Genomic DNA, 15,193 nt, shown 5'->3' on the forward strand with positions numbered 1-15,193 from the left:
CCTTCCCTTTCTTCCCCCCAGACCCTCTAGAATTCATGACCTCTTTTTGTTATTATCCGATATACATGTGCTTTAATGTGTAAGTATGACCCCTGATGGGTCAGTTTATTGTTCCTTCTATGTGTATGATTTCAGGGATGACCACTTGGCATTGAATAACCAACTACAATGTTCAACCCTGGGGAAGACAATTCTTGTCTCTCAGATGTCAGCATTCCTTGGTTGCTTACAGCTCTTTGTCTAGGGTTGGAGTCCCAGAAGATTTGCCTCCTCACCATTAGCATGTCCACCGGTGCTGTCCTTAGTCAGATCTTGTTTAGGCAGCTGTATTGTTGAGGTATCATGAGTATCCCCATCAAACTGGAGACACAATTGCACATCGGATTTCTTGGGCCTCTGGCTCTTGCAGCCTTCCCACCCCTTCTTCCACGATGTTCACTGAACCCTGAGTGCATGATTTGTGTGAGCATCCACTAGCTCTGGTCACCCCGCAATCAGTTGTCCTGTTCATTTTGACTGGGTGTGGCTTCCACAATGGACTCTTTGTTGCAAGGAGATGCTTCTTTGAAGAGAGTAGGGTATAAGGTTAAATTATAGAAACGCAGTTAGGAACTGTACTGCTTTGGTACAGTGGAAGAAAGGGGTTCTCACCAAGCGGCGGTGACGCACGCCTTTAATCCCAGCATTCGAGGCAGAGGACGGTGGATCTCTGTGAGTTCGAGGCCAGCCTGGTCTACAAGAGCTAGTTCCAGGATAGGCTCCAAAGCTACAGAAAACCTTGTCTCGAAAAAGAAAAGAAAAGAAAAGAAAAGAAAAGAAAAGAAAAGAAAAGAAAAGAAAAGAAAAGAAAGGGCTTCTTCTTCAGGATCAGTGGCCTCACTAGCCCTGGATAGCTGGCATGGTTTTGCTCCTGTTGACCAAGTCTTCAGTCTAATTAAACAGCTGTTGGTTACCTCTAGGACAGCAATGTCACCGTTGTACCTTTAGGGCTCTCTTGGCAAGCCGGGCCTTGCTGTGGTCCTCAGGCACCACAGCCAGGTAGGACTGCTGACGGCTTCCCTCCCGTGGCAGTTTGCACAGCGCCTGCCCATACTGCGAAAGAACTTTCTTCTGGGGTTTGCGTTCAGTTGGCAGATATTTTAAATTTTGCTTGGTCTCCTTGGGTTGGCAGTCATGATTTGGGACTGTGTAATTTGTCCTGGCTGACTTTGCTAACTCCAGCATCATTCCTTTTGTCAGATATGGCCTCAAGGTGGACATCTGGGCAGCCGGTGTGATCACTTACATCCTGCTGTGCGGTTTCCCTCCGTTCCGTGGGTATGGGCAGCAATGCTTTATTCAGCTCTAACAAGTCATTTCTCTGCTCTCTGAATGATCCATTTGCCCTTCTCGCACAAAGGAGCCTGTAGCAGCGGGGAGCATAATAAGAATCACACTTGCCATCCTCATTCTTTTTTCCATATTGCATGCTCATTTACATGCATACCATAAATCTTCCTCATGCAGTCTTTAACCTCATTCTTTGTTAATTTACCAAAACAATTGCATACTGACATTTTCAGTGGCTCAGACAAAAAGCATACTTTGCACATTGAAGGGGTATGAGCTCAGCTTTCTCTTGTTTGTCTACACAGGAGTGGTGATGACCAAGAGGTGCTTTTTGACCAGATCTTGATGGGCCAAGTGGACTTCCCACCTCCGTACTGGGACAACGTGTCAGATTCTGCTAAGGTAAGGGGTTCATCGCTGCCCTGTTCCCTGGAGCCTGGTGCCTTGGTGGAAGCATTGACTCTAATTAAACCAGCATGTACTAACAGACCAGTGATAAAATGTGACTCCAGGACATCACGGACATCAGGGCCACCATCTTGCTGTCACTCCAGTCACATTTCTGCACAGGGTTGTTGTTTCCCTGCATGGTTCCTCTCAGGGAAGCCACCTCTGGCCCCTGGTGCCAGTTGTAGCTCTTGACATTTCCTGGCTCACCTTGTCCTCCTCGCCTTGTCCTCCTTCTCTGGTTTCTGTACAACATGTGTTCTTAGTCTCAAAAATAGAATGGCCATCCTCTTTGTCATATAATTGTCCGTCTATAGCCACCTACTTAAACATATATAACCCACATAAACAATGTAGGTAGGAGATCAAATCCTACTTAGGTAATTAATTTCCAGACTCTCTCACTAGAATGTAGATTCTGTGAAGGCTAGGATTTTTGTCCATTTATGAAAATGTTTTGTATGCATTTGTGTGTTTGCCTGGGACTAGAGTAGCAGGGGGTTTCTAACCACTTGATATGAATGCTGGGACCTGAACCCAGGTCCTCTGCAAGAGCAGTAAATGCTCTTGAGCACCGAGCTATCCCTCTAACCCCTGATTTTTGCCCATTTAGTTCACTGCCACATCAGCAATTCTGACATCACGACCAGTACAAAACCAGTGGTTCTGTGTAGTCAATAAACCAGAGAGGTTTATAAATAAGTGAATCAAGCAACTGATTAATCAGAGGGAAGAGAGCCCAGCCTCAGCCTTTGTTTGAAATGACCAAAAAGCATGTCATGGAGATGTCATTATTCAAGTCCAAACTCATAGGGTGCCTGGGGTTCAGAGGCAGGAGAGACGGACCTTGTGCTTCTTCACCCTGCTAACCCAAGATCAGCTCCTCTGATGGAGGGTGAGGGGTGTACTTTTTCACAGCAAAGTGAAAGTACAGAAATGACATCACACTGGATGTGAAAGTGAGCAGAGTGGGAACTTTATGCATATTTAACAAATTTTAAAACAATACATCTGCATCTAAGAGAATGAATAATTTTAGCTCCTATATTGGGAGACCTCAGGGGGGACAATTTCGTCTCTTTCAAATGTTTATAGATTGAACAGTCCTGGTCTGAAAACCCCCCAATCCAAAAGGCAATAACCTCTGAAACTTGGGTGTCAACACATGTCATCCCATAGGGGAAAGTTCTGCACCTGTGACAGGTTGGAGTCAAATATAAGCAGGCTGAAAATATTAGGAAAGGGATTTCTCAGGCTATTCATATAAAGTGCATAGGAAGCAATTAAATTTTGTGTTTTGATTTGTTTTTCCATCCTCAAGATACCATTATGTGTCTGTAAATATTGCAAAATTTAAACAAAAATTCAAAATCTGAAAGCTGTTTTGAGTAAAGATATTCAAGCTATTTTGTGTTCAGAAGTGCTGGCTCATATTCTCCAAAATCCAGTGTAGAGAACATGGTCATTTTCTGGTCATTCAGTGCATATGGCTTTTTCTCTCTCCTGAAGCAGAGTTCAATTTCAAAACTCTTCTGCTTAGACGGGAGCTTATGTACATAAAATGATATTTGCTAGACATGGGCCTCTCATCTTCTTCCACCATATACACCTTTGAACTTAGGGAAATATCAGGAGTTGAGAGAAGGGTAAAATAAAGACCCTGAGGTGAGAGACTTGAGGGACAGGCAAAGACAGCCTCATCTATAAATATAGTCTCACTATGTAGCCCAGGCTAGACTTGAATACTCCTGCCTCCGACTGCCGCGTGCAGGGATTCAGATCACAGGAATCCCATAGAGCCCATAAAGAACTGGATAACATGTGTCTACCCATTCATAAGCCAAAGTGGGCAGATGCGTGGCAAAGTCATTGTGCCCCCTAATGCTGCATCTCCAGAAAACTGTTTGTTTGTTTTTAATTTATCAACTAGTTTTTGGCAAATCATCCTTCACTCATTTTCTATAGCCTTAAACATGCTGCCGGGAAATCAGGATAAGGACCCATTTCTTTGTCTGTCAAAACAGAAACTTCAAGTATTTTTTAAAAGATTTTATTTTTATTTCATACATATGTGTTTTTTGCCCTGCATGTGTGCATGTGCCTCATAAGTACAGTGCCTGTAGAGCCCAGAAGAGGGTGTCACATCCCCTGGAACTGGAGTTACAGGTTGTGAGCCACCATGTGGGTGCTGGGAATTGAACCCCGTCCTCTGGAAGAGTAATCAGTGCTCTTAACCCCTGAGCCATTTTCTAACACCAAAACTGTTCTTTATTTTTTATGTGACATCTATACAACTATGAAATCTGACTTAAAAGTATTACATCCTAGTAAAAAGTTATTGTCTAACATGAGTAATTTCTTTGCTTCTAAAGCTATTTTATTTTATAGCATTTACATAAATATTGATTTCATTTTATTTTTCTATCAACTAAGCTGCATAAAAGTTCACAGTCTAACGTTTGAAAGTGTGATCCAGCTAATTCATGGGTAAGTGGGGTGACATGATTTAGATTGTGAGGTTTTCCAAACTGAGATTGCAATTCTGAATTTGCAAACCCCCAGCTCCTCCCTCCAGGGTTGGATAAATGGAGTCTAATATTCTCCTTCACAGGAACTCATCAACATGATGCTGTTGGTTAACGTGGACCAGAGATTTTCAGCCTTGCAGGTCCTTGAGCATCCCTGGGTTAACGTAAGTGACCTTCTTTCTCTATAGCCACTGCCGCCCGCTGGCGCCCCTTTAAAACTGTATCTGCAGATTTCCTAATGGTATCGCCTCTTCCTTGAAGTGCATTTGGCTTGGTTCCCCACTCTGAGGTCACCCATGTATTCCATGGAGGCCTCTGATGTGTCCATCTTACTGGCTTTCTGAAGAACTGCCTTCCATCGGGGAGGTCTATGTGGGTGTGGTCCTGACCCTCCTATCTCTCAGCAGCTCTCTGTGGTGAGATCCAGGCTGGATAACCACCACTAAGATGGTGCAGATGCTCTCAGTCAGTTTCTATGTCAGAATACAAGGAACCAAGGTTTTCTGCTTGCACCTGAGAGCTCAGCTCAGCACCTCTCAAGCCTGAGTGTGCCCAGAGCACCTGGTGGCCTCCTCAAAACGAGCTTCTAAGGTGACAGCTTAGAGGCTGTGTTCCCAAGCTCTTGAATGATGGCATGTCGCAGCCCTTTGAGGTCTACTGGTCACTTTTCAGCAATAAAACCGTCCTCTAGAAAAGCCACTAATTTTTCACCCTGTATCTCTCTACAAATGATTAGTGAGACAATTCTGATAGGGAATGATGCTTAATATTCATAAAGGGCATAAGTTCCAGAGTCTGCGGCCCTGTTTTAAACACTCTGTGCATATTAATTGATCATGTCTGTCCCCACCACTTGGTAACTTCCTAACCCAGTCACCATGCAGTCCCCGCTGACAGATGGGGAGGCTCCATGATTTGGTTGAATGATTCTTGGTGCCAATGTAGAAGACAGGTACAGGTATGTTTGCAGAAATAGACATGACACTCCCAGAACCATTAGTTCCCTGACAGACTCCGCCAGCCTCCCCACTGCTCCGCTAGATGTAGCTCTAGGTGGAAGACCAAGAAAAACATTCCCGTTCCCCTTTTCTGAAGTGTCACCTTGGCAAATGGTCACGTGGCTCCTTTCTAAAATTGCTATGGAGAACAAGGCGTGAATGGGAAGTACTCTCACCTGGTGAGGTGGCCTGCAGAGTGTCACATGCTCGGGACCTTACTGATGCAGGATCTACTGATGGTTGTGGGCTGGCAGTCTAGAACTTCCCACGCTTGCACACCATAGTGAACGTTATCTTTATATACCAGGAGAATATTCACTAATATGAGCATGTAGGGGTGTGAGCCAAGGTTTCTTTCAGGCCTTTTTCCCCAGCAGAGACTCTCAAATGCGCATGTGTGTGAGGGTACTCACCTCCTCATCCCTGGGACAGTGAGGCAAGGCAACTCACACTGAGCTCCATGTCAGGATGCTAAGTCAAAATTATATATTACTGTAGAGTAGGAAGGTTGTGACAGCGTCCTGTTTGAGTCTGGTAACAAGCCTATAGGAGAGGCAGTGTGATAGTCAGTTATTGTCCCCACTTCACGGACGAGAAGACTGAAGCCATACGATACGGTGTTCCCCCAAGTAGCCACACTTGGAATTGAGACAGGCATCCCACATTACAAGATCAAAGTCTGGAGAGTCCAGCCTACCACACTCTATCTCTGCCCTTGTTTTAAGTGGAAACCCTGGAAATCCAGAAGAACGTCTTATGGACACTGACCTCATGGTGATGTTACCTCAATTCAATGCCCTTTCAGACTAGCTGTTCTAACTCAGGGGTCACGCCTTCTCTCAGGTGTGTGAGATGGAAGAGCTATAAGCCAGCCGTAGGCAGTAATTGATCTAGAATGATCTTTGCGGGTTCATTTAACATCCATGACCCACAACTTATCGGATTGCAAAAGCTGAGACAGGTGACCACACAGACTTAACGGTAAAATTCGAAGCATCACCTCCTAAAGGAAAGTGCTTTATAGATGACAAGAGCCATCTTAGACACCCCAAAATGTTGTCGCCGTCTCTAGATCTGCCCTCCAGGAGCTCTGTCCAACTTAACCAACAGCTACAGGCTGTGAGCAGGGCTGGGCCAGAAGCTTCTATAGAGAATGCTATAGAGGGCTTGATGGGGTAACTTCAAGAGCTCAGTCCTTTAGGGGTCTTGGAAGGATAGTCCAGAGGTCAGCTCCAGAAAGCCATGGTATGTACCACAAGATACCCTAATGAATGTATCTGTATCTATGAGGGGTTCCAGACACAGCTGGAACCCTACTAAAATATCCACAACCCAGCCAGGGTAAAAACACAAATAAAAGGGTACCTTCTGGCTTCACCCTCTGGAGGGAACAGCCCGCACACCTCAGCACAAGCATCTGCCCCCCTCAGCTGCCTTACACACAGCTTCTCCCACAAACCCTGTGTCCGACCACTCCATTCTACAGTACTGAGCCTCTGCACAGTTGGATTCCTGCTTCATTTCAATTTTTCTCTGATTCTTAAAAAGCAACAAAAACAACAACAATAAACAAACTTTTTAAAAAGCAAATGTAGCATCTAGGTTTAAAATAAGACAAAGTAAGCTTGACATTCTGATGGGGGAAAAACACATATGATTTTAGAGAAACCTTTTTAAAATTTGGTGTGGAAAGTGCTGGCTTCACACTGATACTATCTTTATATGGCAGCTAAGTCAGAAACCGCTTGTGTTCTTTGCCTCCAAATAACAAATTTGCCCAGGAAGCTTTGGCGACCGGTCCTTAGCCTAGTAAAGGTCAGCACACAAAAGACCAAGCCATCAAAATAAATGAATTAGGGGCTTACAGGGATATAAATTTAACAAGACATTTTGCATTTGGCAATCAGATTATATCTGGCCACCACGGAAAGCCTCTCCCTAAGGGGACTAAAAGTAATGATAGTCGCGTAAGCCCCTTGGGTGTCTGCGCGAGCCATTTTCTGCTTGCTCATTTGTTCTGATTTTCTGTGTTGCTTATACGACGACCTTCTACGTGGTCCACCTGGAATTGAAAGGGTGATTTCTTATGAAACGGAAAGTAGAGCAGAAAGGCAGTAGGAAAAAAAAATGGAGTCAGCAAAGGTCACTTATTTTAACCTTCATCCTGGAGCATCCTTTAAGCAAGTCCAAGTTTCTTTTTAATAGGCTCTGGGTACCAACTCTACCTTGCTCCTCATTGTCTTTGACCTGGAAAGTGTCATGGGTGATGGATGGCTTATCAGGTGGGTCCAGTGAGCCACATGGAAAAGGTATTCTTGATATGAAACCTCTTGTGAGAGGGGAACAGAGGCCCATCCGCCTATGTAACTTCAGGCAAGTTTGTTTCTCTCCCAAGCCTCTTTCCTGGCAGAGGAAGTAGGTCAGGGGGAAATAAAATCAATTTGTCTACCTCTTGGGATGCTTAAAGGTGGAAAAATTGGCTAGCTGAAACTCAAACTCTTGGATACTTAGTAAATGTTTGTTGACTTTGATACAGGTAAAGCCAGGAACTGTGTCATCTGTTGTCACACAATGGCACAACGGAGATCATAGAATGTGTTAGTATGTGGGAAGCTGAATTAAGGAATAAACCCACCAACCCCCAGATGATTCTGTTTGGAAGCCTCGAGTTCCTCCCCGATGAGGTGCACAGCAGCCTTATCAAAGCTGGCTTTAATACAGCTGCAAAGTGCCGACAGGAACTGTCACAGACAGCTCATTCATACCTTATCTCCCCCTTTTGTAGAGTCACATGACGTAGGCAGGCACACCTTGTGCCTAACAGGACTAGGAAAGAGCATATCTTACTCATCCTAGGAATAAGGGGGCTGACATGAGACACTTGTCCTGAAATGGGGATTTTATGGAAAGTGGTGCATCTTGGGAAAAAGTTCAGACAACCAGACACTTCCAAAACCAAACCTCTTATTTGTAATTAGGATCTAATAAGCATTATGTTTAATTTTATGTGCCGCTTTGCTTTGTTGTTGTTGTTGTTAGCCTGTGTTATTTTCCAAACACTCTCCTGTAGCAGAATTAATAAAAACCCAGAGACAGAAATTGGAGTTCAACCTGAAGGTCAGAAAAGCAAAACATTTGGCCACTGACCTCTACGTCAGTCCGTAATGGTCATCTTGGCTCCAGGAATCCTCAGAGTGAGACTGTGTCTGAGAGCTGTCCCCTCCCACCTTATATTCCTCTCTAGGGCTGGGATTAAAGGTGTGCACAGCTACCACCCAGTTTCTGTGGCAAACTAGTGTGGCTACTGGAATTAAAGGTGTGTGTCACCACTGTCTGGTTTGTAGGGCTGACCAGTGGGGCTGTTTTTCTCTCAGATCTTTAGGCAAGCTTTATTTATTAAAATATAAATGAAATATCACTATGCTCTCCGATACTGTAATTTTATTAATTTACATTTTTCTCCATTATTTTACTGAGCTCAGTGGTGAATAAGACGCAAAGACACCAAAGCGTGAAGCTCCGCAGAGTCTCATGCAGGTCTGAAGCTTGGATTTGCCCTTCCCAGGTTCTGGTTTCATTGCTCTGTTACTGTGTCTGAGCACGGAGGCTTCTCAGAGCCCCCACGTGATTGTGGTGCCAGGACAGCTTTCAGACTCTGTTCTAACGGAAAGATGGGTTTAAGGAAGTCAAGCTAGGTCTAGAACCAAGCTGAGACTTCTTGTTTCTTTCTAGCCTTTAAATTTAATCTTGCTTTCTTTATCTTACCTAATTATTCCTTTGGAAAGATAGTGCTGAGCCATGACGCTCAAAAAAAAAAAAAAAGCAAGAAAGGAAGGAAAGAATGGAAGGATGGAAAGGAAGGACGGAAGGAGGGAAGGCAGGAAGGAAGGGAGGAAGGGAGGAAGAGAGGAAGAGAGGAAGAAAGAAAAGAAGAAAAAGAGCAAGGGAGAGAAGAAGAAGGAAGCCTAGATGGTATCTTAAGCAAGCCCATGCGCCCATGCACACAAGAGTACAGATACACGCCCCTTATTGTATGCACACAAGAGTACAGATACACGCCCCTTATTGTATGCACACAAGAGTACAGATACACGCCCCTTATTGTGCAGGTGGGATGGGTGATAAGTGAATGAACTCCAGCGACATTGTAATTAAATGTAAAACTACTTATCTATATTCATGTATTACAAATGATGACATGAAAAGTCGCTTCCATTTGGGCATTTTCTTTCCTTATACGAAGCACAGTGTGAAGTACAGACTCAGGGAAAGCTGAAGGCTGGAAGTACCTGGCAGGGGCAGTGTGAGGCTGGGGCTGTTAACGAGAACAGTGGGGCAACGCCCTGGGAGGTAGAGGGATTGTAGAACATGCTCATGAACTGGGCATTATTTTAAACTAAATCGGAATATCCTCATAGTAAACTATTCAAGGCTGCCCTGCTTCTCATAAATCTACAGGTATTTTTAATAATAGAGTCTGGCAATAAATGGACTGGAAACCAGATCCCTGAATCAAACCCAAAAAGCCATGGGGGAAGGCAGCTTTTCTAACGCGTGACCCCGGCGTGCCTCCCCAGGAAAGCAGAATCCACCCTACCGAGTGACTTCACATCCGAGCCCCCCCATCTCCCCTCACCACAGCTCTTCCTAAGCAGTCCTGAGAGAATGCAGACCAGGAGGTTAGCTCTCCGGCGGACAGCTGGGAGAGTTCATTTTCCATTTTGCAAACTAATTTTGTTCTTGTCAGTTGCGATGTCCTGCCAAGTGGTGGATGGGAGTTTCTAAATCACAAACCACTAGCCTTAAACCACAGCCAGCCTGAGTCCAACTTCAGCAACGGCTCCCAGACCAGAGCGTATGGTAATAATACTACAGCTATTTGTAAAATACTGCCAGGTTTGTCACATCTAGAAAATTCATAGCACATTTTTGGCACATAATCTATTCTAAGTAATAGTGATAAAGATGTATATATAAAAATACATGTTTTTAAGTGAGTCCTATTTATTGCATTGATGCAAGGCAGAAAGTTAGCTAACTCCCGCCATCAATCTGTACGGCTGAAGTATACATCAGAGCCCTGAAAATCCAATTGTTTATGTCTTTTAATTCTGTTATGCTCAAAGCCTTCAAAATGTATCAAGAAATGCTACAGTCTATTGTTTGCAGCGTATGTGTGTGTATGAGCTTGTGGGTAAACATGTGAGAGTGTGTGTGTGTGTTTGAACATGTGAGTATGTTTGTGTGTGTGAGAGCTTGTGTTTTAAAGTGTGAATGAATTGTGAGTGGTGTGTGCATGTGTGTGTGTGTGTGTGCTTGTGACCTCCTATAGTTGAGTCACCTTATTTAATTGCAGAAATGTTTAAAATTTATTAAATCCAAGATATCGCTGATGCCCCATGAGAGTCATCTGGTCCATCCCCCTGCCTCCATGTCAACTGATGGGATAGTCCCATGGAAGCTCAAACCTTCACTGGAATTTAAGGCCGCGAGCTTGAATTTCCAGGCCTCAGAAACTCAGAAGAGTCACTGAGAGATCTGACAAGAGACTCGGGCCAGAGTCAGCGTGGAAAAAGAGGAGGAAGTCAAAGGCAGGATGGTGGAAGCAGAGCTTTTCCTCAAGAACCTGCTTGGGAGAGGCTGGTGAAGGGAAATGGGCAAAGGTGCCAGCCCAGGGGCGGGATGAGTCTGTCTAGACAGTGAGTGATGGCTGTACCTACTGAATCTCTCTTGTCTTTCTCGTTTGCACTGAAGCTATTAACACAACCTGCATCAGTAAGGTCCACACTCTCAGGAATGCACCGCTTCCCTTTCATGCAAGGTCAGCCAGGCCCTTCTGGTACAACCCCAGAGCCCTGGCCCTATTAGATGAGTTTTCCATGTCAGAGATGAAAGGATGCCTCGTCTCATTTGACAGAGAAGTTTCTAACAATGTCCTGGGAGAGCGTTCCCCTGCCGTGCTCACCTCCATTCTCATTAGCCTCTAAATTCTCCCCAGGCTCCACTAAAACCTGTCTAGGTATCCTCTGGTTCCTTCTGCCCCAACCAAACTCACTGCTGACCTCACGGCTACTTGCTGAATAGTTGGCACTTAGCTAACTTGGAGTCTAAGACTTTATGAGAGTGGATGTCCTCTTGAGGGAGTGTGCTTTAGTAGAAAGACATGGTTCACTTTTGACTTAACCTTGAGCAAAGGATGTCACCTCTATGAGCCTCAGTTTGTCCATCTTCAAATGGGACTGATAATGATTATTGTGGGTGCTTGTGGGTGCTAGTCTAAGGATAAAGGGAATTAGGTATGTGTTGTTAGCGTAGGGCCACCAATAATTAGCTCTTCCTTTCCCTTCCTCTGCCTGCCGTTTCCTGGCAGCGTACCTCCCCGCCTCTTAAACACAGACCTTGTTTGTTCTGTTCTAGCCTCAGCTTAGCTGGGAGAAAGTCATGGTCCTCGCCTTCCTTTGGCTTCCACACTTGTCACTTCCTGCTCACTCTCAACTCTCTTCTCTCCTCTAACTTATCCTAAGACTACAGTCGGACTCAAGTTTCTTTGACCCAAATTTGCTTCCCCAGCATAGTTTCCCATCCTATTTCATAGTCAAAAGGTCATCATCAATCTCTTCCCTGAGTGTCCTGGAACTGCACGTAGACATGGGTAGCATCTATCTGCAACATTCCCAGTGAAGTGCAACGGGACCCACTATGCATCTCGGTATGAGAGGGGTCCCTTTAATTCAAGAACCCCCAACTGAGCCAGAGGCATAATTCTAACATTGGTAAGACTTTCCATTTCATTCCATGCCTTGTGAAATACGTAAATAATCTCGAAAAAAATTAACTTAGATTCCAAGGGTGGTTTGACTGTCTTAAATGTCAGGTACCATTTTCATAATACAACATCAGGGGTGGCATTTATATATACCCCTGAATTTGCCCCACATTTAAAAGTCTGGGCTACATATTTGTTATCACCATCCAGCTGCCTGGAGAGCCACAAACTAGATAGTGGACACCTAGGGGTCTGAGGAGGAGGCTACTCATCGCCCACATGTGTTACATTACGTCAGTCTTTTTAAAAAGCATTGCTGGGGGCTGGAGAGATGGCTCAGTGGTTAAGAGTACTTTCTGCTCCTGCAGAGGACCTGGGTTCAGTTCCCAGCATCCACTTGGCAGGTAACAACCATTTGTTTTTCCAGTTCCAGTTCCTGGGAAATCTGATGCCTTCTTCTGGCCTCCATAGGCACTGCACACATGTGGTGCACATAAATACACACATAAAAAATACATAGAGTCAAAATAAATCTTTAACAAAACAGAAGCATAGCTTTTGTCCATTTTTAACAGGGATATATCAAATATATATATATCAAATATATATATATATATGATTTTTATTGAGCTCTACATTTTTCTCTGCTCCCTTCTCTGCTTCTCCCCTCCCCTTCAACCCTCTCCCAAGGTCCCCATGCTCCCAATTTACTCAGGACATCTTGTCTTTTTCTACTTCCCATGTAGATTAAATCTATGTATGTCTCTCTTAGAGTTCTCATTGTTGTCTAGGTTCTCTGGGATTGTGAATTTTAGGCTGGTTTTCTTTGCTTTATGTTTAAAAGCCACTTATGAGTGAGTACATATGATAATTGTCTTTCTGGATCTGGGTTACCTCGCTCAAAATGAGTGAATTTGCCTGCAAATGTCAAGATGTTATTTTTTCTGCTGTGTAGTACTCCATTGTGTAAATGTACCACAATTTCTTTATCCATTCTTAGGTCAAGGGGAATTTAGGTTGTTTCCAAGGACATAGTTGAGCACATGTCCTTGTGGCATGGTTGAGCATCCTTTGGATATATACCCAAAAGTGGTATTGCTGGGTCTTGAGAAAGTTTGTTTCCTAATTTTCTGAGAAATTGTCACACTGATATCCAAAGGGGCTGTACCAGCTTGCATTCTCACCAGCAATACAGGAGTGTTCCCTTTACCCCACATCCTCTCTAGCATAAGTTGTCATCAGTGTTTTTGATCTTGGCCATTCTGACAGGTGTAAGATGGAATCTCAGAGTTGTTTTGATCTGCATTTCTCTGATGACTAAGGATGTTGAGCATTTCCTTAAGTGTCTTTCAGCCATTTTAGATTCCTCTGTTGAGAATTCTCTATTTAGGTCTGTACTCCATTTTTTTTTTATTGGATTATGTGGTCTTTTGCTGACCAATTTCTTGAGTTCTTTGTATATTTTGGATATCAGACCTCTGTCTGATGTGGGATTAGTGAAGATCTTTTCCCATTCTGTAAGCTGCCATTTTGTCTTGTTGACCATGTTTTTTGCTTTACAGAAGCTTCTTAGCTTCAGGAGGTCCCATTGCTTTTGTCCACTTTTAAAATATAATTCTACTGATTTTGAACAGTCTTCTCCTGTTCTCTCTGCTTCATCTGCCATTATTCTTCCAAATAAATTCTTACCTTAAGATATCATGATTGGTGGGCAATAGCTTAACCACTTTGACACACTGTGCATCAAAGAACCATACCACTTTCTCTCCTTCCTGCCTGTCAGCATTATTGCCACCTTTAAGAACAGGGTCAAACCCATCCCCCATGAACAGCTTTCTAAGCCTGTTCACAGTGGGGCCCTATGTTCTCATTCCTCTCACCAGCACCGGGTTTTCCCACCAAGCTTTGGAACTAGCTGCCCCATAACTACTCTTTTTTTAACTTGTTGATTTCTTTCATAATTTGATGTAGCATATGCTTGTTCTCTCCCCATTAGAACACAGGCGTCCAGAGGGTAGAGGTCATTCCTTTCTCCCACAGCCTGGCATCTTTAATCTAACCCTCAGGATAGTAGGTGTTTCACCCATCCTTGTTTCTGTAAGTTCCCCAAGTGCCGTCCCACCTCCGCATTTATTTCTGGCTTGTTCCGTAAAATGGGAACATCCTTCCCTCTGCACTGTTGGAAACGCTTCTTCCAGATGTGTTCCAAAAATCCCAGACATATTAGTTAATTCCTTCTTCTGACCATTAACCCATGTGTTCATCAGAGCATGAATACCTACTGTGCACAGGTCGGAGAAGCAAGGGCTTGCATTAGTGATTGCAGAAAACTTGGCATAGGCAGCACAACATGGTACAACATGGTAATAATGGACAGGTGGATGCATAGATAGTAGTAGTAGATCATGGACAGATATTATATGGTAGACTAATAAGATAGCTTGATACCAGAAAATACAAGTATATGAGCAAACTGACAAAATAAAAGGCATTGGGGACTTAACAAAAAGCCATTGGAATGGACTGTGTTTAAGTGAGGAGAATGTCTTAGAACAGGTTATTTGGACTTAAGTCTTCAAGAAAAGGAGAGACCGGAGTCCCAAAGAACAGGATCCATTCATATTATCTCTTGCTATCATTTCCTGCACCAACTAGCGAAATCTTGGTTCCCGTCTAGACGTGTGGCTAATATCCGCTAGGTAAACGAATGACCAGTGCTAAAGGAGGAGCAGAGCCTGCGTGCTGTATGCAGAGAGCAGTTCCTTCATCAAGGGCGCGTGTGGGGCTTGTTGAACAGCAGATTAGAAATGTCATGTAAAGTGCTGAAAGGGGGAGGAAAAAACTAGGGACTGGAAACGAGCATCTCTCCCAGGGTTGGGTTTTACCAGACAGTGAGACACACCCCATTGCCCCTCCATCCATCTATTCCATAATTATTTATTAAATGTGCGACATATGCCCAGGCACTGTGCTCAGACCTGGGGATCCAACCGCCAGCAAAGTACAGCCCCACCATTCAAGGATCACGCGGCCTTTCGTCGTGAGCCAGTAAGTGACGCGCACTGACAGCCCTGGTCACTGTTGGCCCGGGAGCGTGGTGTGTTCAGCGGAGAGCAGAAGCCTTA

The 15,193-nt window shown here is 44.2% G+C and overlaps 1 protein-coding gene across 9 annotated transcripts in view; it reads left to right on the top strand.

Moving 5' to 3' along the window:
- The window catches only part of Dclk1 (doublecortin like kinase 1), a 278,154-nt gene that overhangs the window by 239,309 nt on the left and 23,652 nt on the right, over positions 1–15,193 (top strand). For all 9 annotated transcript variants that reach the window (XM_026778638.1, XM_013348343.2, XM_005343991.2 and 6 more), the window contains 3 exons: positions 1,240–1,317; positions 1,635–1,731; positions 4,388–4,468. In XM_026778638.1, coding sequence (XP_026634439.1) covers positions 1,240–1,317; positions 1,635–1,731; positions 4,388–4,468 — 256 coding nt within the window. The remainder of the gene's footprint in view (positions 1–1,239; positions 1,318–1,634; positions 1,732–4,387; positions 4,469–15,193) is intronic.

The sequence above is a fragment of the Microtus ochrogaster genome, chromosome 1, assembly GCF_000317375.1.
Source record: "Microtus ochrogaster isolate Prairie Vole_2 chromosome 1, MicOch1.0, whole genome shotgun sequence".
NCBI classification, from domain to species: Eukaryota; Metazoa; Chordata; class Mammalia; order Rodentia; family Cricetidae; genus Microtus; species Microtus ochrogaster.